This window comes from Pan paniscus, chromosome 13 (genome assembly GCF_029289425.2).
Source record: "Pan paniscus chromosome 13, NHGRI_mPanPan1-v2.0_pri, whole genome shotgun sequence".
NCBI lineage: Eukaryota > Metazoa > Chordata > Mammalia > Primates > Hominidae > Pan > Pan paniscus.
This window is the reverse complement of record NC_073262.2, coordinates 40364168-40390753: the sequence shown is the minus strand read 5'-3', so window position 1 is coordinate 40390753 and position 26586 is coordinate 40364168. Positions and strand designations below refer to the sequence as shown.

The 26586-nt window shown below is 43.8% G+C and overlaps 1 protein-coding gene across 1 annotated transcript in view; it reads right to left on the bottom strand.

Annotated features, from left to right (window-relative positions):
* The window catches only part of TMEM163 (transmembrane protein 163), a 257267-nt gene that overhangs the window by 73766 nt on the left and 156915 nt on the right, over positions 1–26586 (bottom strand). Inside the window, exons 3-4 of the mRNA XM_034954103.3 lie at positions 25040–25083; positions 23558–23649 (exon numbers count right to left, since the gene is read on the bottom strand). Coding sequence (XP_034809994.1) covers positions 23558–23649; positions 25040–25083 — 136 coding nt within the window. The remainder of the gene's footprint in view (positions 1–23557; positions 23650–25039; positions 25084–26586) is intronic.

Below are 26586 nucleotides of genomic sequence, written 5' to 3'. Positions count from 1 at the left end.
AGGAAGGAAGAGAGGAAGGGGAGGAAACCTTAGAAAGTATATTATAAAGAAATTTTAGAAGTTTAAGAAAAAGAAAAACCTTCAGAAAAAAATACAACAAATCTTTAACATGTGCAAAAGACACTTGCCAAAAAAAACAGCCCCAGATCCCCAAATCCCGCTGCTATCGCTGAGGGTTGAGGAGTGAAGGGGAAGAGCAGCTGTGGCAGGAAATTGAAGGTCTAAGGGCTTTACAATTTCCAGAAAAGTGTGTGACAGTGAGCCCAACACCACAGGGCTCTCCACTTCCCGCTCTCCCGGGATCCTGAGCAAGGCTATAGGAATGACTTGTCCTAGCCTTGGGAATCATTCCGGTCCTGGCTGAAACCACAAACACTGGCTGGGAAAATGACAGGATTGAGATGGGATGCCCATAAATAAATCACTGTAACAGCATGGAAAGCCCTCTGATGAGGTGATATTTAAGAGGAACATACGAAAATAATTAGCCAAAGACACAATCAAAAGAGTAGCGCCAACATGTATGTTAGATATAGGTCCAAAATGGGCTAAGTCTTGGAAAAAATATTTCCAAATGCCATTCAGAACAAAATTCTCACGTTATCTACAACCCAAGAAGAATGGTCAATGTTTACATGAGACAAAAGACAGAATAGCACCACTTCTGGCCTGTCAACTGGGCAAGGAACAGAAAATAAAACTAACTAAGAGGACACAGAAGTCCAACAAGACAGACCGAAAAAGAAACACCTGGTCCTTCTAACACCATCCAGATCCTAAATCACATTATCCCAAATGGTGAAAGATCATTCCATGTTGTTATGGAAAAACTCCCAGTAGCCTTTTAAAAAATCAGGGCAAACAGGAAACTATTCTAGAAGTTGGGAAATGGGTCTTGGTGTTTGTAAGCAGATCTTAGAAATTCAAGACTGATGAAAGGCTTACTTCAATTATCAGATGGCTTACTTAACAGATTTAGTCTAACAATTCAAAAATGAAAAACATTTTGTTCAGCTCACCTAGGTTCACCAGGAATAAATCTAACTGGCCTAACTCCATTTCCTTTAGAGATGGCTTCCCTAACCTAGTAAACCAGGAGAATGCCTCAGATGATACATTTTGATTTTAACAAGGCATCTGATAAGAGTTTCTTATAACATTGTTATGAATGAGATAGAAAAGTTAGGGTATGGTGAGGTAAACTAAACTCTGGTTAGACAAACATTCTGGAAAATCTTGATCAGCCAAACAATTTGGAGTAACATCTCTAGGGTCAATTCTTAAGCCATTTGAAAAGTGAAAAAAAGTTGTAATGATACCACTTTGCCTCTTCAATTGTCCATTTTTAAAAATGAAAACAGCCAGTGCTGGTTGGAATACAAAGTGTCAATCTCAGTGGACAATTTAGTAATATGTCTCACACTTCTGATTAGAAATTCCATTTTAAGAAATATTATTCCTAAGGAAATAATCAGACACAAGATTGTATAAAGCCCTTCACTGCTATGTTATAATAGGAGAAGAAAAACCATACTTGGGTATTTAAGGTGAATGGTTAATAACGGTGCATCAATAAGATGCAACATTGACACTTAAAAGGAAGTACATCAAGATTTTCAATAACAAAGAAATGCTCACTTTAGAAAGTGGGGGGAAAAGCAGGATGCACAACAGAACACGTACCATTAGCTCAGCTTTATAAAAATGTGTACCAACCCGGCCAGATGCTATGGCTCACACCTGTAATCCCAGCACTTGGGAAGCCAAGACCAGTGGATTATTTGAGGCCAGGAGTTCAAGACCAGCCTGGCCAACATGGTGAAACCCCGTCTCTACTAAAAATACAAAAATTAGCTGCGCCTGGTGGTGCATGTCTGTAATCCCAGCTACTCAGGAGGCTGACACAGGAGGATCACTTGCGCCCATGAGGCAGAGGTTGCAGTGAGCTGAGATCATGCCACTGTACTCCAGCCTGGGTGACAGAGTCTCGCTCTGTCTCAAAAACAAAAACAAAATGTATATAAACCTGCGCACATGCATAAAAGAAATGGAAAGAAAAAAATCTCCAAAAGCTAACCATTCTCTGGGTGGTAGGATGAGGGGTGACTCTTCATACATTAAATTGTCCAGTTTTTGGTCAGGCATGGTGGCTCACATCTGTAATCCAGCACTTTGGGGGGTCAAGGCAGGTGGAATGACCTGAGGTCAGGAGTTCAAGACCAGCCTGGCCAACATGGAGAAACCCCTATCTCTACAAAAAAAAGTACAAAAATTGGCCGGGCATGGTGGTACACACCTGTAGTCCCAGCTACTTGGGAGGCTGAGGCAAGAGAATCACTTGAACCCGGGAGGCAGAGGCTGCAGTGAGCCAAGATCTCGCCGGCGATCACACTATTGTACTCTAGCCTGGGCGACACAGCAAGACCCTACCTCAAAAAAAAAAAATTGTCCAGTTTTAAAATAATGAGTACATACTAATTTTAAAATCATGAAATGTTATTTAGACTATATGTATTTTTACAATTGGTTTTCAAAAACTATGAACAGGAAAAGTTTCGAGTAACCAAGCAGAAGCTGGAGGCGTGGAAGGCTACCATCAGGGCTGTGGTAGGAATGCAGTCGGGAGGATTCTTATGCTGGAAGGAAAGGGCTGGCATCAGTGCCTGCCAAGGCCACTTCCCACCTTGCAGCCAGTCCAGGCCTTCACAGGAAAATTAGACATACAGGTAGGAAGCCCATGTCCCCATCTGACTCTCGAACCAGAAGCAAGAGATATGTAGAGGCCGGGGAAGGGGACGCATCTGCTCTTCCTTCAAGCCCTTCTCCCTAAAAGTTCATGCTAGAAATGCCCCAGAAACAACCCATCTTTCACTGTGGATGCCCTCTGATTCTACTCTCCAGAAGGCAGTTAGAGAAAAAAAATGCCCCCTTGATTGATGTGTGTGTTTAATATATACATTGAGACACGGTCTCACTCTGTTGCCCAGGCTGGAGTTCAGTGGTGTGATTAAGGCTCACTGTAACCTCAATCAACCTCCTACCCTCAATCAATCCTTCTACCTCAGCCTCCTGAGTACCTGGGACTACAGGTGTGCAACACCATGCCCAGCTAATTTATTTCATTTTTTGTAGAGGCAGGGTCTCACTGTGTTGCCCAGACTGGTCTCAAACTCCTAGGCTCAAGTGATACTCCCACCTTGCCCTCCCAAAGTGCTTGGGTTACAGGCATGAGTCACCGTGCCAGGCCTACTTCCCAATATAAAATGGGCCCCCGAGAAATTCAAAGAAGGCTTCCTCAACAAATCTACCCAAACCATTTTTATTCTATAGAAGAAAAAACAAACAAAACTAATGACTAGGTTAAGGCTTTTTCTTTAACTCAGTAACATATGCCTTCTTTGGAACTAAATTTAATAACCTAGGCTTCCATCTGGGGTTGGAGGAAGAATAAATCAAAGTAATTATTTCTGGAAAGTAGCTAATGTGCAAATATATTTTCGCCCACAATAAAATTCCTCAACACATACCCATGTGCACAGACAAGCGCACGCACACACAACACACACCCTTCCTTTGAAATGAGCCAGTCCAATATTATCAAGCTTAGGATTCAAGGAGAAACTGACATATCCTTTTCTACATTTCCTCAACTGTGGTTTGATTCTTTCTGGCCTGAGCTCCAACTTCTATCAGCTTATATCAATCTGGTTTTGATGCAGAGTGGGGAGTAAGGGGGCTAACAGTTTTGTTTTACTTTGCCCCCTTTTAAAAGGCCACTGAAATATGTACTGTGACTAACATCCTAAATGTGTCCCCAAGGATTTTTTCATGCCAGTACCCACCTCCCTTGCTAGCAATGGGCAGAAAGAGGCAGTGGACAGAGGCCGACGAAGGCGAGGTGGTGTGTGGGTATGAGAAAACCAAACTCAAAATATTTTTCTATTGTCACTCAACAGCAACCGAGACAGACTTCTGTGACTGCTGAACACCAAAACGTATTGAGATTTTCCCCGCACACTAAGCAAGCAATTCTGCAGCAGACAGCAGCTGGGTGTCCTCCAGTTCAATTCTGACACTACCCACTCGGTGACGGTGTCAGATCCCACAAGGTGAGGGCTCAGTCCCACCAGACTGCCCCACTTCGAAGGCCAGCTCCAAGCCCCAGGGTGTTTTAACCTGTGCTTCTGACCCACTGGCTAGGAATTAGGGTTCCCATGACCCATTCTCTTTGGGTTCAATTATTTTACTAGAGTGGCTCACAGAACTCAGGGATACACTTAACTTACATTGACTGGTTTATTATAAAGGATTACAGAGGATACAGAAGAAGGGATGCGTGGAGCAAGGCACAGGAGAAGGGGGTACAGTGCTTCCATGCCCTCTGGGGTGCACCACCCTCCACGTGTTCAGGTATCTGGAGCTTTTTGAACCCTGTCATATGGGTTTTTATGGAGGCTTCCTTGTGTAGGCATAATTGATTAAACCACTGGGCACATCAACTTAACTTTCAGTCCCTCTCTCCTTGCCAGAGGCTGGGGGCTGGGGCTGGAAGTCCTGACCCTCTAAATTCTGCCTTGGTCTTTCAGGTGACCAGCCCCATCCTGAAGCTACCCAGGAGCTGCCAGCCATCAGTGAACTCATTAGCATTCACTAGGACACAATTTTGAAGATTCTAAGAATTTTAGGAGTTGTTATGCCAGGAAACCGGGAAGATGACCAAATACGTATTTCATAATATCACAGGTAGGATGGACTCAGTTGGTTTCAAAACAAAGTTCAGGTATGTGCATTCAGCACGAGACCATAATCTTGTATCCTTGACAAGCCAGAAGTGAAAAGTCTAGCGCATCTGTGTCTGGGAGTCAGCCATTTAGGCAGAGATACCAATCTGCGCCTAAATGCTGGCCCAGCTATTAAAGCTGGATGCACCACGAGTAAAGAAATTGTTCTCCAAAATCTGCACACAAGGCCTCCTGTCGAGATAACACAACAAGCCCCGAGTGCTGTGAGATTCCTTCCAAACATCTCAGTAAAGCCTATCTTCTTGAACTGTCTTAGGGATTGGGTATAACAACAGATGCGGAAAAATTACTCTGGAATCATTTCTTTCTCCCAAGACCTTTCATCAGCCAAATCCTCCTCCCTAAGCTCCTTTGCTTTTGATAGGATATGATATTTGCAGAATGTGGATCCAATAATAAGGAAACATGTATTTTATCCTGAACATGCTTGCTACTGCCTCAAACAATCACATTTCTTGAAATGCAGAATTGCAGGTTAATTATGCAAAGGGCAGACCCAGCTTTCTGTAGTCTATTGTTTGTAAGCCTGTCCCTGGCTTTAGTTACTCATGATATTGGGGAAAAGCAACCTAATACAGACCTGCAGCTGTGCCCACACAGTGAAGGCCGCTTGGGGAATACTGCTGGCTTCATGTGCATATCAAATAGGTGAGCTTACCATTCCCCACATATGTTCCTCATTGTTCTATGCATTTGTGGCTGGCAGTGTTTCCAATCACAGCAGCCACTCCATGAACAATCAAAATTACAGATCAGTGGCAAACTGCAAGCCCACCATACTTTGGGAGTGACAGGTCTGTGGTATAATGCACACCCTTACCAACAAACCAGCCTTCATTCTCATTCAGAATACGTGTTGGGCTAGGACACACTATGGACGTTTAAACTCAGTTCAGTTGTTTCTTATTAAAGAAAAAAGTACCCCACATCTCAAGCACAGGGCCTAAAGAAATAAACAAAGAGGTGTGCACAGATACATGCACCAGCCATAAATGTCATCACAACATAAAAGAGCAAGAAATGGAACAACTCAGATTTCCTAATAGACTGTTAAATAAATTATGCTATAGCCAACAGAAGAACTCCATGAGGTCATTAAAAAGAATGGGTTACATATATAGGGAGTTTTTTAATGTCCTTGGTTTTATGTTAAGAGAAAGCACCAGGATCCAGAACAATATGAACAGAAAGATCCTATTTTCATTACACCTAGTTGTGTGTGTGTGTGTGTGCACGTGCACGTGTGTAAAGCATATGGGTGTGCATCACACTTTATTTGCAAAGTAAGTATTCTGGAAGCACATGCACCAAACTGTTCACTGTGATGATCTTTTATGAGGAATGGAGGACAGGAAAACACTCACTTTAACATTCATATTAATTGAAACATATTGGTTCTACAAATATGCGCCACTGTTACAAATCAGTGAGATGAATGAAAATATGTTCATTTTTAAAGAAACACAGGGCCTTCCATATTCACAAGAATGTCAGGGTTCTCTTGTAATAAACCATCTGAGCTCTCCAAGGTTAATTATATAAGCAGATCACATCACCCCAAGGCTTAATAATGCACCCGTGGCCTCCTACTGCTCCTATAATCAAAACTTCCTCCCCAGGCTCCCGAGGCTCAGCTGCATCTCACCTTTGCCCTTCACTAATTGGGTCCCACCACAGGAGCCTCTTTTTCTGACTTTTAAACACACCACGCTGGTCTCACCTCAGGCCCTTTGTTTGCAGCAATCCCTCTGTCCAGGGATGCTTTTTCTCAAGTCTCCTTTGTTGAAGTTTCACCAAAGGTTGAAGTGTCATCTACTCAGTGACCTTCCTTGGCCCCCAACTTCACAGTGGTCCTCCTCACATGCTGTCACATCACCCTGCTCTGTTTCCTTCACAGCTCTGCCTACTCTCTGCAGTCACTTCCCTGCCCATCTCCTTCTTTAGGTCCAGGAGAGCAGAGAGCTGGTTTGGTGCCTCAAAAAGCAGCCAGCTCAGGGTGGGCTGAATTGAACTGAATATTTTACTCATTAAATGAGTAAATATCAGGGTCAGGTTTTAGGAAATGCAGCTGATAGGACTCTGATAAAACAGGTTTTAGGAAATGCAGCTGATAGGACTCTGATTGATAAAACTGGACTTTAAAAAAAAAAAAATGCTACCTTCTCACATAGGAAACAAAATGTAGGCTACACCGACAGAACAGCTATCCAACCACAAACCAAACCACCACCCCACCATTCCACAGATGCAGATGTTGACCTGAAATTTCAAACAAGAATGGAGTTTACATTCACTAACCTGTCATGGAAGTTCCTCAAGATTGATTTATAAATCAACCTTGGCCAGGTGCAGTGGCTCACGCCTGTAATCCTAACACTTTGGGAGGCCAAGGCAGGCAGATCACTTGAGGTCAGGAGTTTGAAACCAGCCTGACCAACATGGTGAAACACCGTCTCTACTAAAAATACAAAAAAATTAGCCAGGTGGGGTGGCGCACTCCTGTAATCCCAGCTGCTTGGGAGGCTGAGGCAGGAGAATCGCTTGAACCCGGGAGGTGGAGGTTGCAGTGAGCCGAGATGGCACCTCTGCACTCTAGCCTGGGCAACACAGTGAGACTCCATCTCAAAAATAAAATAAAATAAAATAAAATAAAATAAAATAAAATAAAAATGAATCTTTATTCTACTTAGAAAAGGCCGTAAAGAGTCTCTCTGTGACCACCTGTCCTGAGTCATCAACCCAAACAGCCAAGTGAATCCTTGAGGAAGAAGAGATATTGAGCCAGATTGGTCTTGATGCAGCTAACAAAGTACCTTGCTCAAAGTCGGGGTAAGGGGAGCACTGAGATACAGGGGCCTGAATGTCTCATTTCCCAAACTTCCATCTGCTTTCCCAGAAGAGACTTGTCAACAGACACCTCACACCACTACTATTTTGGAAAAGTACTCAATTTCAGATTCTAACACATGTCCTCATATTCTGGAAGAATTACATCTATAGAAACATGGTTTTTCCATAATCTTAGCCTCAGTCACCTTGGAAGAGGAGGAGAATTTGAACTTGGATTTTAAAAGCAGGCAAGATTCACGTCTTGGTTGTTCACAGGTGACTTCCACGCCACTGACACACCGTGCACATTGCTTTTCTCACTGAAAACACACACACACACAAAGAGCAAGCACTTTCTTGGCTGAAAATGCCAAGGAACAAATTTTGTTGGGTGCTAACACCCATGTAGCAACAAACACAAAAGCAAATAGAGACAAAGCAATTTGCTTGTTCTGTCGCCCTAAGAAAGCTATGGAAAGAGGATTTTTTTTTTTTTTTTTTTTTTTTTTTTTTTTTTTTTTTTTTTTTTTGAGACGGAGTCTCGCTCTGTCGCCCAGGCTGGAGTGCAGTGGCGCGATCTTGGCTCACTGCAAGCTCCGCCTCCCGGGTTCACGCCATTCTCCTGCCTCAGCCTCCTGAGTAGCTGGGACTACAGGCGCCCGCTACCACGCCCGGCTAATTTTTTGTATTTTTAGTAGAGACGGGGTTTCACCGTGTTAGCCAGGATGGTCTCGATCTCCTGACCTCGTGATCCGCCCGCCTCGGCCTCCCAAAGTGCTGGGATTACAGGCGTGAGCCACCGCGCCCGGCCGGAAAGAGGATTTTTATTAACTCTTCCATGTAAGCCTGGAGCAATCTTCCTGTCCAAATACTAAAGTCCTTTCAGAGATTTCCCCCTCTAGTGGTTTGTGTTTAAGAATCTAAGGGGAGAGTAGCAAATGGGAATTACTGATCAAAGGGCATAAAGTTTCGATTATACGAGACGAATAAGTTCTGGAGACCTGCCTATAGTTAACAATACAGTATTGTACACTTAATTTAAAAGGTAGATTTCATGTTAATATATATTACTTTTATATGTATAAATATTTTATACATTTACTTATTTGTATGGTTTTTTTTTTTTTTTTTTTTGAGGCCCAGGCTGGAATGCAATGGCACGATCTAGGCTCAATGCAACCCCCACCTCCCAGTTCAAGCAATTATCTTGCCTCAGTTGCCTGAGTAGCTGGGACTACAGATGTGCACCACGACGCCTGGCTTATTTTTGTATTTTTAGTAGAGACAGGGTTTCGCCATGTTGGCCAAGCTGATCTCGAACTCTTGACCTCCAGTGATCTGCCCGCCTCAGCCTCCCAAAGTGCTGGGATTATAGGCATGAGCCACCACGCCCAGCCTTGTTTGTATGTTTTACATTGTGTGTATATATATATTTAGACGGAGGGCGCACGCGTATATACGTGCACTTTTCAAGTCTCACAGCAATGTCTTTTAATCCTTTTCTTAAGGCAGGTAAGATAAGAAGTTTCAACCTTAACCTAACAGATAAGGAAATGGAAGCAAAGGGTACTACATTATGTATAGCACAAACAAACCTAAAACACCATTTTTTTGCCTCTCAGATTGGGAAAACAACTTCCTTCTGGGCTGCAGGGAAAATGAGAGGAGACTCTGCCCAAAAACCCCTTCTGGGCTCCCTGTCCAGCTTGCTGGAAATCTGTGAGACACCCCAGTGGCAGTGACTGAGGTTGGGGCTGTTCACAGCTGTTCTCTTCCTCCTTTTTCCTCCTGAGTACATAGCACGCGAAGACTCCCTGGGGCCTCCCGCCTGAGCAGGACGTGTGCTGCTGCCTTGAAGTGAAGGCAGCCCCGGGCTCTGGAGGCCAGCGGCACAGGGCATGAATCCTCACCCCACCAGCAGGATCCCAGCTCTACAGCTCTGGGCTTCTGTCCACCACTGAGAGCCTCTAAACCTCCATCTGCCCCTATAAAACTGGAAGAGCGAAACCTCTATCTCACAGGATTGTTCTAAGCATTAAATGAGACAGAATACAGAATATACTTAGTACAGTGCCCGAAGCATACTAAGAAAGTCAGTAATAAAACTATCTTCAGAGTTAAACTTTTAGGTCAAAAACCTGTCAGATTAGAAAAGGAACTATACAAAAACCCCTTGACTCCTGGGCCATGGTTCCCTGACAGGCTGTAAGAGCCATAGCTCTAGGTCTAGGGCCTACAGAAACTTAGAAAATGTGCAATTAAAAAAGTAAAGAAAGCCTCAATTATCAGCAGATGATCACAGTATCAACATAGCCAAAGAAAAGGCTTATTAATCAGGAAGGGGGTTGGTCTGCTAGGAAAACACAAAAAAGATAGTTATAAGGGAAAATAGGGCAGATCACTTCAAAGTATGTTGCCCACAGGGAAAGGACCTTGGCCACTGTTCTGGTCTCAAAGGTAGTCTCACTTAGACCCAAACCACATCTCTAATACCCAGACTGACAGATCAGGCAATCAGAGGCTGATGGCCCTAAATATTGTATTCACCTAATCCCTGCTTATCCCAAGGCCCAGGATCCCTATGTGGGTCTACCTGCAGGGAGAAAAAGGGAAGAAACCACACGGACACTGTCAGAGCTCAGGCTGCTACAGCAAAATACCACAGACTGACTGGGCAGCTTAAGCAACAGTGACTTTCTCACAGTTCTGGAGGCTGCAGTTCTGAGATCAGGGTGCCAGCACGGTCAGATTCTGGCGAGGGCCCTCCTCCTGGCTCACAGACTGTGTCCTTACAAGGCAGGGGGAGCAAGTGCTGGCCTCTCTCCCTCTTCTCATCATGGCACTAATCCCATCATGGGGGCCCCAGCCTCATGACCTCATCTAAGCCTAGTTACTTCCCAAAGCACACATACCTCCTAAAACCATCACACTGGGAATTAGGGCTTCAATACATGAATTTCAGGGAAGACATAAACACCCAGTCCATAGTAGACACCCAGACAAGGTCTTCTAAAGGAGATCTTTGCATCCACTAATAACCTGCTATCCTATCCATGTTTGCATGTCAGTTATTTGAGCTTGATTCATCTGAGTCCCCTGACTTTGTGCCATTAAAATCAAGCTTCAATCCATGAACCCACAAGCCAGACTGTGCAGAGTGGTAAAGAGGCCAGTAGAACAAACGTCAGTGAGGTGCAGGGCCTCCTGGAAGTTTCCTCCAGAACAATGACCCACTACTTCAATAGTACTTTAATAACACTCAAGTACAAATCAAAACCACACTGAGATACCATTCACACCCACTAGAATGGCTGGAACCAAAAAGACAGATGATAACAAGAGTTGGCAAGGATGAGAAGTTGGAGCCTTCGTACTCTGCTGGTGGGAATGTAAAATGACATTGCCACTTTGGAAAACGTTTTGGCAATTCCTGAAATGTTAAGCATTGAGTTACCATATAATCCAGTGCCAGGGGCTACATGTTTCCAAAATTTATATGTTAAAACCATTACCTCCAGGGCTATGGTGTTAGGAGCTGGGACCTTTGGGAGGTGACTAAGTCACGGGGCCAGAGCCCTCATGAATGGGATTAGTGTCCTCATAAAAGAGGCCCGAGAGCTGCCTTGCCTCTTGGGCCATATGAGGACACCTCAAGAAAATGCCATCTATGAACCAGGCCCTCTCCAGACACTGAATCCGTCTTCATCTCAGACTTCCCAGGCTCCAGTACTGTGAGATATAAACGTCTGTTGTTTATAAGCCACCCAGTCTATGATATTTCATTACAGCAGCCCAAACAATGACACATAGCAATTCCACTCCTAGCTCTATACCCAAGAAATAAAAAGGAGAACATATTTCCCCACAAACACTAGCACACGGAGGGTCACAGCAGCATCCTTGATAATAGCCTCAAGGCGGAAACAACACAAATGCCCATCAACCGATGAATGGATCACTTAACTGTGGCATATCCATACAATGGAATATGATGCCACAATAGAAATGGAGTACTGACACACCACACGCCGCAGTGAGGGTGAAGCTGACGACACTATGCTGAGTGACTAAGGAAAGAAAAAAAAGATACGCTAGGCCACAAAGGACCAAGAGTACCTGATTCCACGTGTATGAAATGTCCAACACAGGCAAATCTCTAAGGACAGGAAATAGACAGTGGCTGCGTGGGGCTGGGCATGGGGAAGGAGACCTGGGAGGGGCTGGGTGGTGAAGGCTACAGGGATTGGGACTTTTTGTGGTAATGAAAATGTTCTGAAATAGACGGTGGTGATGGAGGCACAACTGACTATACTAAAAGCCATTGAACCGTACTCTTTAATGGGGTGATAGTATGCTATGTGAATTATATTTTAATGAAGCTACTTTATAAAAACCACCTATCTCTGTTTTGCCTGGAAAGCCTGCTAAAAATAACCCCCATGTATTGAGTACCTACTTTAGGTCAAACACTGTACCAAGCAATGTTATTATCTCATGTGTTTCTCATAACGATCTTACAAAGTGGGTAGGAACGATGAAAAACCACTCAAGGATTTATTTAAATGCCTCCTATTTAGTGATAGGAACAAGCTGAATCACGCTACAGAAAGATGCTGGCAAAACCCACACTGACTGAAAGCTCAAAGGGTGCAACTACTTAGAGAAAGGCAAGAGATGGGGAGAAAAAAAGTCACCAGAATTCCATTCGATGCAATTTCATGGACACCCGAGGAAGGCGACATGCACTGTGGTGGGGTCCTTCATGAGGGAGGTAAACGCACCCAGCGGTGCTGACGGTGTATGCACAATAGCACCCAGTGGGCTAATCACAGGAAAGCAATGCCAGCATAGAGGAAATGAGAGCTTTAGTCTTTGTTCTCACACTGGCTTGCTTCCCCCTGTACCCCACTAAAGGGAAAAAGTATGCTTGATATGATTACAAAAACTGTATATGTATCTTATAAAATATTTTTCCAGAAAATTTAAAAAGTCTAAGGAGAAAGTCAGCATGAGCCATAACCTAACATCAACACTTTGGTATTGATTTGTAGTCAATGGCAGGACCTATGCAAAATCAAATAGAATTTTAAATGTCCAGTAGCAAACACACTGGACAAAATCTGGAGACAGAAATGAGAAAAAACATGCCATGCTCTGAGCCTAAAACTTCAAAGACAGCTGTGGGGAAAACAAGCCCGCAGAGATTTCTTCTGAACACAGGACATCTGAGAAGGGAAGGAGCTTGCCCAAATCCCCACTGACAAAGGTGGCCACAAAGGGAGAAGGATCTCACCCTCGTGCCTGTCTTCCTGAAATCTCACCATCAAGGAGGGCTCCTGAACTCAGCCCGCTCACCTCCATGCACAGGCAGCAGCTGACCGAGGGCAGCAGGGAGCAGAAGATGGAAGGATGCCAAACACCATGACTTCCAGGTGCAAGTGTCCAAGGGTAACCATCCTCAGGGTGAAACAGGGGCCCCATCCATAGCGCTAGGCCCTGGCACTCCAGGGATAGAACACTCTCCTTTTGGCAAATGCTTCCTGGCAGCAGGTGCCAGAGGACGGGCTACAGCTGCAGACAAAGGCCAGTTACGACTCCTTGATGGCAAAGCCACAGGGCTGCAGCCCAGTTACTTGTCATGGCTGCCATCTGCCTGGGGACCCAGGAAATGAACACTAGCTCCTGGGAACACCAACCTGGCCCCTAGACTGCCCTGCAGTGGCCCAGGCAGTTTATCTGTGTCTGGCCAACAGCCAGCCATTTCCCCACCTTGCAGTTAGAACCAAAGCCCAGGACTGCATTTCAAGTTGGAGAATTTTATAGTTCTCCATTTCTGTGGATCCATAACCACTTTCTCTCTCCCTCTAGTTAATTTTGGGTTGTAGCTAATTGCTAGGAAGATGCATTTCCAGGAGGAAGGAGAGGGAAGGTGGAATGTCACACTGGTGAAACTGAATCATGCAAATGACCATTTGGAGAGATAGCATTGCATAGTTGGTTATGAGCAAATTTCAGAGCAAGCAAGGCCCCTGTTTAAACTCCAGTTCTATCCATCACTAACCAGGAGCCTTCAGGAACAAAATTTACCTTCTCCACCAGGTGTTAAATAATACCTCTACTTAACAGAGTCCAGCATAATACATGACACAAATCAGGTGCTCAGTACATGGTTATTACTATCATCTTAATAAGGGTCATCCAAACCTTACATAAAATGAAGAAATTCCATAGTTAAGTCTTTCCTTCTGCAATTATTTATGAGCACCTACTAAATGCCAAGCATGAGTCTAGGGGTTAGGGATAAAAAGAAGACAGTTAAGGAATACTGTTGCCTCGGTGAGCTTAAAGGCTTGTGAGGGAGATGGACAAGTCAATAGACCAATACATTAATTAAATGCAGGTAATTAAATCTTTAAACAAAAAACACCCATGGCATTGCAGAAAAAGAATATGAGTGGTGAAGGCAAAGCAGGAACTACCTGGTCAATTACTAAGTTGTGCTTCCTTAGTTGCCTAGGTTCCACAGTCTGGGAACTGTCCCAAGATGGAAATAAAAGGCTTTTCATTCCCATCTGAAATCCTGGCAACCCATTTCCCAAAAGAAATGCAAATGCTCCCAAAGCATATGAGAATATGTTCAGCTAGGCTGCTAACTAAAGAAATGCACGTTAACATGGAGAATTAGCATTGCTGATAAAAAGAATTATAACACTTAGTGCTGGCAAAGGAGAATAAACATTTTCATCCCCTGCTAGTGGTAAATTAGTATGACCTTTTTGGAGCACGGCTCGACACTGGTCGTCAAAATTATGTAAGCATTTTCTTTGACCCAGACTTCTAGTAATTTATCCTAAAGAAATAACAAGACAGGCATTAAAATACAAATGTTTAAGGACAGTTATTCTGGATTTTTTCTAACCTCAAGACATTGGAAATAACCCATGTCTTCAGCATAAAATTGCTAAAATAGGCTAAACCCATACATAGAATACCGCACAGCTATCAAAAAATAACAAACCTCTATTTATCCATGGAAAGATGTTCAAACTATGGTGTTAAATACAGAAAAAACAGTTTTCAAAAAAAAACTATACGTAGATCATCTCTATGTTTTAAAAAAGCTAAATGGATATACGTGTGTGTACACACGTGCACACACACACACACACAGAGCATACATCAAAATGTTAGTTCCGGTTATCCCTGGAAGTCCCCATAACAAGTGAGTTTCACTGTATTCTCTGCACCTTTATGAATTACCTCAACTGTTTACAATAAACATATATTACTTTGCCTTGCCCCACACCTTTCTTACTGCAGACCATGGGCGGGGGTGGGAATGAAATTGAGGCATCAAGAAACAATCTTTTTATCCCCTCACTACATGACTATCCCTTGTTGCTAAGTCAAAAGCAACTTTCTAAATATGCTGAAGTATATGTCTGGGTTTTCTTACAATTTTATTACAAATTCTTTTATTCCATGTTCTTGAAAAGCAAAACAAAACGCGAGGGTAGACAATTTCAAACTCTTCCAGGATGACAAATAAAAAAATTTTCAAAATTTTAGGGATAGAAAGTAAGTTATTCAATGCCATGTTTAATCTTCACCATGACGCCACTTGGCAGCTGTCGTGACCCTCCCTCCCTTTCATGGATGAGAAAACTGGGGTTCTGAAAGATGAATAAATCACGTGGAGTCACAGAGCAGGTAAGCAGCAGAGTGGAGCTCTGATGGAGGACTCTTCTCAGGACCACATTAGCTTCGTACGGCTGCCACAATACAGCACTACAAACCAAGTGGCTTAAACCAGGGGTCCGCAATCCCCAGGCCACAGACTGTCACCTGCTTTATCTGTATTTATAGCCACGCCCCATCACTCGCATTACCGCCTGGGCTCCACCTCCTGTCAGATCGACAATGGCATTAGATTCTCATAGGAGCACAAACCCTAAAAGTGTACAATAAATGTAATGTGCTTGAATCATCCCCAAACCATCCCCCACCCAACCCCAGTCCGCGGAAAAATTTTCTTCCATGAAATCAGTCGCTGGTGCCAAAAGGGTTGGGGACCACTGGCTTAAGCAACAGAAATGTATCGTCCCACAGTTCTGGAGGCTACAAGTCCGAAATCAAGGTGTCTGCAGGGCCACCCTCCCTATTAAACTTACAGGGAAGCTCCCTCTTCTAGCCTCTGGTCTTTGCTGCAATCTTTGGCATTCTTTGGCCTGTAGATGCATTACTACAATCTCTGCCTCCTTGTCCCGTGGGAGTCTACTCCCCATGTCTGATTGTGTCTCTGCTTTCTCTTCTTATAAGGACACTAGTAATATCGGATTAGGTCCCACCCTAATCAAACATAACCTGATCTTCACTTGTTTACATCTGCAAAGACCCTGTTTCCAAATAAGGTCACATTCTTCCGTACTGGGGGACAAGGACTTCAACATATCTTTTACGGGGACACAATTTAGCCCATAACAGGAACCAAGCCTACACTCCTTCCTCTAGTGCATCTTACCTGCAGCACCATAACCCAGTAGTGTCATGTCTGTGTTGTGCCTGGTTTCATCTGTCCTGGTCAGGACAGTGGAGGGCCACTCCCTTCTGCCTCCAGGTGAGTCTAAATTCACACTACTCAAGGCGGAGGAGCTCCCATCCTGCTGAAACGGCTCCACCTTCTGCCTTAACTCTCATCAGCCATCGAGGGCATCTCTGAAGTTATTTATTCTTCTAGTTCAGGTTCTGCTCTTGAGTTAAAACACATTCAAGAGCTTTGTCAAGTTAAGAGCACTAGACAAGTGTGGAATAAATAGGATTCACTTTCTCAGAGCCTCTGATTTAGGGCCAGATCAAACACCCTACAGGAAGAAGCGGGGAGAGACATGATACTGTTTTAATATGTTCTTGGTATAACTCATTGCCTTCACAGTCCAGCTCAGGCACCAAAAGCAAATTACCAATCCATCACTTCTTGACTCAATTTTCTTTTTAAATTTCTGGAGTTGTTTCCAAAAGCAGCAAGGGTGCTGGTGGAGTCAGTCATCAAAAGGCTATCAAGCTATCCTGTTGACTGGTGGTTTTCAGGCCGATGCATTTGGCTCAGCAAATTGGAAAAGAACGCACAGCAAGCAGCCTGGGTGAGAACCGGTGGGCCTGTCTATTTCACATGAGAAGACACACAAAGGACTTATGCCTCTCTCAGGACATCCACTGTGGGGCCCTCCAATTCCCATCCCAATGTGCTGCTGAGCAGAACACCATTGGGAGGTACATTGGAACAGGAGAACCACCTCTCGGGCTGCATTGTGACGCTGTGTTGTAGAATTAGAAGGCTGTCCAGGTGAACAACATCTCCCACCTGCCTTCACTTCCATCTCAGCAAGCTGACTGACAGCCCAGGAGACAGCTGGGCCTGGGGACCCTCCACACAGCCCCACCTGTACTGCAATCATATGCAAAATGTCAGAGACCCCCCAGTGAGCGTCAAGCTGGACCTTCTGTGGCAAGCATCCCATGGCCCTCGCAGCTGATGGTGGCAGGAGGCTGTTCTTCCTGGGGCCTTACACAGTACACAGGGCAGAGAAGGCAGGACAGACACGAAATTCCATGTCATTCGGCCCTGCCAAGTTCTTCCTACACTTATTTCTCCCCACGCCCTCCATCTCCAGCACCTCCTTCCTTTCCTCAGTATCCACTCTTCTCGTTTCCAAATCTCCTCAACCTTCATTTTTAAAGAACTTTCGTCTGTTTTTTGAAAACAAGTTAAAAATGACCCAACTGAAGAGACATTGTCCAATACAGTAGCCACTAGCTGCATGGGCCTATTTAAATTCTTTAAATCAAGTTAAAAATCCAGTTCTGGCTGGGCACAGTGGTGGCTCGTGCCTGTAATCCCAACACTTTGGAAGGCCAAGGTGGGCGGATCACCTGGGGTCAGGAGTTTAAGACCAGCCTGGCCAACATGGTGAAACCCCGTCTCTACTAAAAATACAAAAAATTAGCCGGGTGTAGTGGCACATGCCTGTAATCCCAGCTGCTCGGGAGGCTGAGGCAGGAGAATTGCTTGAACCGGGGAGGCAGAGGTTGCAGTGAGCTGAGATCATCCCACTGCACTCCAGCCTGGGCCACAGAGTGAGACTCTGTCTCAATAAATAAATAAATAAATATCCAGTTCCTCAGTGACTCTGTCCACATACCAAGTACCCAATGACCACATGGGGCTAGTGACTACCATATCGCACAGCACAGATACAGAACACAGCCATCGCCGCCGAGCATCTGTTGGACAGCTCTGGTTGTCATAAAATGTGTCCCCTCCTTCCTCTGTCCCCAGCCCCCTCCTGGAGGGGAGGCGACCCTGCTGCCAGTCTCCTTTGTATCCTTTATATGCCTACACAAGTGTGTGTGGATGCAAACCTCTTTTGTTAAAACAAATGAGAAAAGACCACACACGCTATTTTGTGTCATGCTCTCTTCACTTAATGCAGCTTGGAGGTCACGACGTTAAGTAAACAGATAGTGCTTCATTCTTTAGAGTGGCTGCATAGCAATCCACTGTCACCAGACCAGTGTCACCAACCCCACCCGCACCCCCAGGCTCCTCTGTCACCCACTGTGAGGCTGTCTCCCTTCTCTCCCAAACACTCTCATCCTACCCTCCCAGTCTCCACATCCTCAAACTCTTTTTCTGACTCTTCCTTTTACCTTTCTTGCCCTAATAAAAATGTAGCTGTTCTCTGAGGAAGCTACTTTCCCTGCCTTTGCAGTAGAGGCTCTCTGATCCCACATTCTCCAAGCCTCTTTCTTCCTGGTGGCTGCCCCCAGCTTCCTCCCTCAACACTGCCAGTTGCCATCAGACTAAAGCACCCACCACACCTCCCTCCTGGCACTGCCCCCTCACCTCCTGGCCCCTTCCCTGCACTCACTGACGACTCACTGATGATGACCTGCTTCATGGCCTTCACCTCCTCCCCAAATTCTACACACATTCCTGGTAACTTAAATCTCAAATGGATCATACTGCCAACACCTGACCTCACCCATGTCCCTGACCTTTTGTCCCCACCCTGCCTCAGCCACTCACTCTACCCTAAATCTGTGCCAATAAATGAAACGCCTATGGAATCTTGGTTTTTAGCAGCCTACTCTCAGATTAGTACCCCACGCCAACAATCACTGACCTATCAAGGCTTCTCATCTTCTAATCAAGGCTGCTAATCCATGGTGATTATTCATCAGCTTTGCCATTATCCTTCCACCTCTCCTTGGCTACTTTATTCTCTCTTCTTAGAACCCCTTGCTTGTAAACATAACTTTCCCTTGCCCCTCCTTCTATATTACCTGTTGAAAATCCTGGCCATGAGTAAACCTGATGGTCCACCTTCTCCACACCTTTATTTCCTACCACAGGAAAGTAACCAAATTTGGAACTTAAAAAAACTAGTTGGTAGAATTATAAAATGATATAACAACTATGTAAAACAGTATAGAGGTTCCTCAAAAATTTTAAAAGAGAACTGCCATAGGATCCAGCAATCCCACTTCTGGGCATTTATCCTAAAGAATTGGAAGCAGGGTCTCAAAGAGATATTTGCATACTCATGTTCATAGCAGCATTATTCACAATAGCCAAATGTCCATCAATGGATGAATGGATAAACAAAATGTGGCATATATTTACAATAGAATATTATTCAGCCTTTAGGCAGGGCACGGTGCCTCACACCTGTAATACCAGCACTTTGAGAGGTCAAGGCAGGCAGATCCCTGAGGCCAGGAGTTCAAGACCAGCCTGGCCAACATGGCAAAACTCCATCTCTACTAAAAATACAAAAAAATTAGCCGGGCCCCGTGGCGGACGCCTGTAGTCCCAGCTATTCAGGAGGCTGAGGCAGGAGAATGGCATGAACCCGGGAGGCGGAGCTTGCAGTGAGCCAAGATTGCGCCACTGCACTCCAGCCTGGGTGACAGAGCCAGACTCCATCTCAAAAAAAAAAAAAAAATTAGCCAGGTGTGGTGGTGCATGCCTGTAGTCCCAGCTACTTGGGAGGCTGAGGTAGGAGAATTGCCTGAACCTGGGAGGCTGAGGTTGCAGTGAGCCAAGATCGTGCCACCGCACTCCAGCCAGGGCAACAGAGCAAGGCTCCATCTCAAAAAAATAAATAAAATAAATAAAAAAGATTATTCAGCCTTTAAAAGGAAGAAAATTGTGTCACATGCTACAAAAAATGGAGGATCCTTGAGGACATTATGCTAACTGAAATAAACCAGTCACAAAAAAGACAAATACTGTATAATTTCATTTATATGAAGTATCTAAAGCAGTCAAATTCATAGAAACAGAAAGTACAATGGTGATTGCTAGGGACTAGGGGACAGGGGAAAATGGGGAGTTGTTCAATGGGTAGCATTTCAATTTTGCAGAATGAAAAAAGTTCTGGAGATCTGTTTCACAACAACATGAGATACGCTTAACACTACTGAACCGTATACTTAAAAACACTTAGGCTAATGCATTTTATGTTATGTGTTTTAACAAAATAAAATAAAAATAAAAATTCACAATAAAAATCTTTAAAATGCAAAACAAAAACTATCAGGGCTAGGTACGCTCTGGTGGTGCTGAAACCAAACTCTCTTTCCCTGAGTATGAAATACCCCATCATATCCACAGTAGGGATACACAGTCACCAGGTGGCAAGGCTAAGGAAGGTTTCCAGTTGCTTTGCATGACTAATTCAAGCTCAAAATTCATCCCAAGGTTTTGGGTCCAGTTCAAAAAAATAAAGGGAATTAGCTAAGGGCCAGTTGCATATTTTCCAATTTCCTCTAATATTACTCTCCAGCAACTAACTGAAAACCAATGGCTTTTCTAGCTGTGCCCCTCATAACTCATTTATGCTCATTAATAGGCAAATATCAGCTTCTCAGCTGGCAGTGATTTCATTAATTTTAAACTTACATGGGGTAAGCCAGGGATTAAAACTTTAAACCAAAGCCAACAATATAGAGGATTGTGAGTATCACTTAAATCCCTAGGTTAGGAATCTCCAAGTGAATTCATTGGCATTGGCATTGTCACGTGAACAATTACCTGGGAATTAATTAAAGCAACTCCTCTGTGAGTTTTTGCCTTTTCGACAATGATATATACTTTTAAAAAACAGTAACCTGTTTGGGGGATTATTAAAAACAGTGAAACCAAAGACATTTCTCATCATCAATTTTGATCTTGGAAAACCTCCAGACCTAACAAATGTTCACACAGATCCCAACACTATAGAAAAGCCACAGTTATTCGTGGCATTCTGACTAACATGTACGAAACTCATTTCAGCAGAAAGGAAATCAGATTAAAAAGCAAATTAGAATAATGAAATTGGAAAACTCTGAATTCAATTCCTTCTGGAACTGCAAATCAAATTATGTATTATTAGCTCTAAAATAAGAAAGAAAAAGCAGAGGGAAAAACTTTCTCCTTTGAGGGCACTGGCCAATACAAATATAATATAAGCCACATATGTAATTTTAAATTTCTAAAAGACATTTTTAAAAGCTAAAGCAAAAAAAAAATTTAAGTTTAACCAATATATCCAAAATATTCTAATATCAACATGTAATGAACATTTTTTTAACTATTAATAAATACTTTTTCTCATTAAGTCTTTAGGATTTAGTGTGTATTTTATACTTACAACACATCTCAGTTCAGACAAGCCACATATCAAGTGCTAAAATATTGCATTAGTGGCAACCATATTGGACAGTGCAGCTATAGAACCAAAAATGACATGTTCTTCTGACACAACAGTGGCTAGCTCCTGAAATCCGAGTATATCTCTACATTATACTCTCTAGACTTCTTATCGAATTCCTCAAATACCCAGAACAGCTTGGGTTGGGTGCATTAGTTGCTCCTTTGGCTAGACCAGCGTTAAGTCAAGGTTGATCATCACAGGGCAGGTTAAGTATCCTTTATCCAAAATGCTTAGGACCAGAAGGGTTTCAGGTTTCAGATTTTTTTGGATTTTGGGATGGCTGCATATACATAATGAGATATATTGGGGATGGAACCCAAATCTAAACATGAAATTCGTTTATGTTTCGTATACACCTTGTACACATAGCCTGAAGGTAATCTTATACAATATTTTAAGTAATTTTGTGCATGAAACAAAGTTTTGACTGTGACCAGTCACATGAGGTCAGGTGAGGAATTTTCTACTTGTGACATCAGGTTGGTGCTTAAAAAGCTTTGAATTTGGGAGTATTTCAAATTTTGGATTTTCAGAGTAGAGATGCTCAACCATCATTTGAAATTTTTAAAAGTCAGTTTACTACTATTTTCTAGTTTTTTTCAACCACAAATTCACTTTTAAAAATTAACTTTATCCTAAATGATATCATCTGTAACATCACAAGTTTGATTCTTAATTTGTTAAAAAAAAAAAAAACTAATGCCCATTAAAATAGACATTTAACATTTAAAGTAAGTTTTTGTACACTAAAGCTAATAATGACATGAACTAAAATTTGCTCTCATTAGTGAGTCAGTTATGGTGTCATCTTTTAAAAGTTTTCCATCTGGCATATTCAATCTCAGATATGTTACTGTCTGAATCACTTGGCCTCAAAGAGGTATTGCAACACTTGTATGTTGGAATATGGCCTAACATCCCATTCAAGAGTACTTTCTTGTTTGAGACAAAGTCTCGCTCTGTTGCCCAGGCTGCACTGCAATGGCAGAATCTCGGCTCACTACAGCCTCCACCTCCTGGGTTCAAGCAATTATCCCACCTCAGCCTCCTGAGTAGGTGAGCTACAGGCACACAGCACCACACGCAGCTAATTTTTGTTTTTGTAGAGATGGGGTTTCACCATGTTGGCCAGGCTGGTCTTGAACTCCTGGCCTCAAGTGATCCACCTGCCTCAGCCTCCCAAAGTGCTGGAATTACAGGTGTGAGCCACCACACCCAGCCTCAAGAGTACTTTCCATCTGGATACCACTACAAACCACAGAAAGGGGCATTTACTCATTTGTGTTCAACTGTCCAAAAGCTGCAGAGACAGAGAAAACTGTTGCCCTGATACCCACACATACACGTATACATGCACATATATACATATAACTACATGCACACACATATACATACACATATTAGCGTATAGGTATATGCATAAAAATGTGTGTGTGTGTGTGTGTGTGTGTGTGTGTGTGTGTGTGTGTGTGTGTACTCACTGCAATCATCCTACGAAAGAGGAATTGTCTTTTTCTTGCTTTTCCAGATGAGGGAATGAGGCACAGAGCAGTTACTGGCTTCCATAATCACAGAGATAGCAAATCTGATTACAGAACCTGTGTCCTTATTACCCTGGGGTTTACAAATGATATAAAGAGATGGAAGTTGGAAAAGACATATGTTTTAGAGTTACAAACGTTAAGTCCTTCAAAGTCAAAATCTTCACCCATGGGATATGAAGACTGGGGCAAGCAACATCCCCTAATACAGAGAGGGGCAGAAGGCAAATAGAATAATTTAGAATGCCCTTAAGATGTCTTCTGTAAATGACAGTGGAGAATTCATCTTACTTAGAAGAAAAACAGCATAAAAATCCAAGAGAACAAAGATTCCGATAAGAAAAAGCAACAGGATGGATGGATGAGCGGATGGATAGACCAGCAAACACATATTCTCAAAATCTGAGAACAGAGAAAATTATAAAGGTACATCCTCTCTCTCTGACCACCCCAAGAGGACCCTACCACATGGCTGGCATTGCACTAGTCACTCTCAGAAGCAACCTGGGGACCTTCTTCTCATCACTGGGACAAAAGCTGCAGGGCAAGCTGTGCTGAGGGCCTCATTCCGTGGCCTTCATCTGCACGGGTTCTGCAGCCTGGAGAAAGACAAGAATCTACTTACATGTACTCCCTATGGGCAGAGTGCACAGCGGCCGCGTTGCTGTAACGCCACAGGACAATCGCCGATGACAGGACGTCCAGGATGGCATCAAACTAGGAGAAGGAGACATGGCATTAGAGGCTTTCCACAGTTAATAGCACACAAATGTGAAGACACAGGACAACTGTGCTGTGACTCAGAACATATGCACGAGTAAACTCTGAGCAAAGAGGCCTCCCATCATTACGACGCAGCCACTTACTGCCCTCATGCCCGGGGCGTCTGGAGCTCAGACACCCAGCGTGCCATGTGGGGGGCTCTGCTCCCAGGGCCCCTGGCTCCCAGCACTCTGGAGATATAGAGCAGAAGGTGGGGGAGTTCACTGTTCTGAAACACATGGAATTGGTTTCCCCATGACAGTCAAGATAATTGCAGTAGTTTCCTGCACATCCCAGATAAGAGATTCGGGTAAGAATTCTATTTTTGACTCTCAACGGGACTATTCTATCTGGGGTCCAGGGCTGAGGGTGGGGGTCACCAGGACCTGCGATAAGTCTGCCAGCACTTTAAAGTTGCATACAAAATTCAATGCTTTTGTTTGAATGAGAGAGCATGAATGCACAAGCAAGCTAGAGAGAATGACAGAGAAAAATGTAGGTGTGTGTTTGTGTGTTTCTGGGTGTGTGTGTGTATGCATGTGTGTGTGTACGTGTGTATATGTGGTATGTCTGGGTGTGTGTCTGTGTGGTGGTGTGCCTTTTTCCTGGATGGTCCACATCTTTCATAAGATTCTGAAAAGAATCTGCAATGTCCCTACAATATCAAGTTCTCACAACAAAGGGCAGAAGTGGGTCTGGGAACAGGCATACCGACCCTTGGGTACAGGAAACCCTAAAGTTACACGGCGGGGGTGTTGAGAAGAGCTCTCTTTATGGGTCACTACACCACACCACACTTCTCAGCTGGAAAATCACAAGCACTAGCATCCTCTCCAAGGGGCCTGGGGAAACTTCACCCAATTTCTAAATAGACCTAGCCTGTGAAGCAGAGACCCGCTTTCTCCAACTAGCTTCCATCAGGAGGCCAGCTGGGAAGCCAGGTTACCCCTAGCTGGCTACAGACTGACTCATCCTAGCGCAAGTAGCCCCGATCTTCACTCACAGCACGTCTGCCTACACCAGAAAATGCTTTGCTTCAGTGCGTGCCAGGTCCACATACAACCTGGAAGGCAAAAAAGGGCTAAAATGCCCAAAACATCCTCTCACCCAACCACGTTGTGGGAAATGTGGTTCCCCCCAATCTGTGCATGAGAATTACACAGCCCTCATTGCCGCTTAATTCTGTTAAATTTTCATTTTTTAATAGAAGTGGGTTTCCATAAAATATGTTTCTCATGCTAAGCTCTCATACACTAACCACCCTCATTTGAGGGCTCAGGGTGAGGTTTATGGGCTTATGAAAAAACGTGCAAAACTTGATGAAAGTACATTTCAGGTTACTTACTGCAAACCCAAAAGCAGAGGCGCTGTACCTCATAACGGAGACAGCTAAAAAGAAAGAAAATATTATTCAGAATATTTTAAAACCTCTCTCATTTTTGAGTATATTAATACATCACATGGCCTTTTAAACATCAGTGGGGAAGTTCCAAGAGAACAAAACCAAAAATTAACTGTACTCGTAAAATCTAAGAATTTTTAAAAATGAAGAGTGAACTGAAAAGATTCCCAGACTCCACCTGCAACAACTTCCCCTCACAGTGTTCTGAAGCACCTGAGGGCCAATTTCCAAATAAAATTGCTTCAACAGCTGTCAATCAAATGACTTCTGATACTTTGAGAATTTAGCAACTGGGAACTATATCAAACTTTCAAAGTAAAACTCCAACCACCCAAACTGTTCCCATAATAAGGTGGTGTGGCTAAGTAAGGCATACACCATTGCTAAGATAGATGAAAAAAATCTGTGGGCACCAGAGTTTAAAATCCAATGTAGACACCAGTAACAGTTGTTTAGAAAAGAGTGACAAATGATCTTAAACAACAGATGTCTACAAATAGAGATGTCTACAAATGTCAATGCCACAATTCTAATTACGACATATTTTGATCCTTTTTTTTTTTTTTTTTTTTTTTTTTTGAGACAGAGTCTTGCTCTGTCACTCAGGCTGGAGTGCAATGGTGCTGTCTCGGCTCACTGCAACCTCCGCCTCCCAGGTTCAAGTGATTCTCCTGCCTCAGCCTCCCAAGTAGTTGGGACTACAGGCACCTGCCACCACACCCAGCTAATTTTTATTATTTTTAGCAGAGACAGGGTTTTTCCATGTTGGCCAGGCTAGTTTCGAACTCCTGATCTCAGGTGACCCACCTGCCTCAGCCTCCCAAAGTGCTGGGATTACAGGTGCGAGCCACCACACCCGGCCTTGATCCATATTTTTAAATTGGAGAACGTCAATTGGGTAGCACTTTTTCCTAATTCTGTTTTGTGCTAAAGCAATGACAGCTTCAAAGACTTCTCAATTTGACATAACAAAGGCAGATCTCCAGAAGAAAGCCATATTTAACAAGCATACATGCACCTCCAACCATGACTAAAGCCCTACACTAAGGGTCAGCAAAGCTGGCAGTGGCTTGTTCCCAGGCCTACGTTCTGCAAGTGGTCAGTGGCGCAGTAGAAGAAGCGTGGGTGGGAGGCACAGAGGCCAGCGCCTACATGGACTTCCATCAGCTCATCACAATATCCCTTCTCTAGGACCTGCTCCTTGTCCTCTCCACAAGGTCCAGGGACAGTCCCCACACAACTGTGTTGTGCCTTGTGCCCTCCAGTTATAAGGAGGGCACCTGATCCACTGTGAACCAAACAGAGTTCATTTTCTGTGACTTAGGACTCGAGACAGAGAGAGTCTAGTTGGTCAATCTATGTGGTTAGAACAGCAACTTGTAAATGCTGGAGTTGCCATCGGCCACTGTTTGCCATAAAGACTGAGGAGCAGGAAGGCAAGCGTGGGAAAGCCACAGCGCTGGGGAGAGTGAACCACTGGTGTCCAAGCG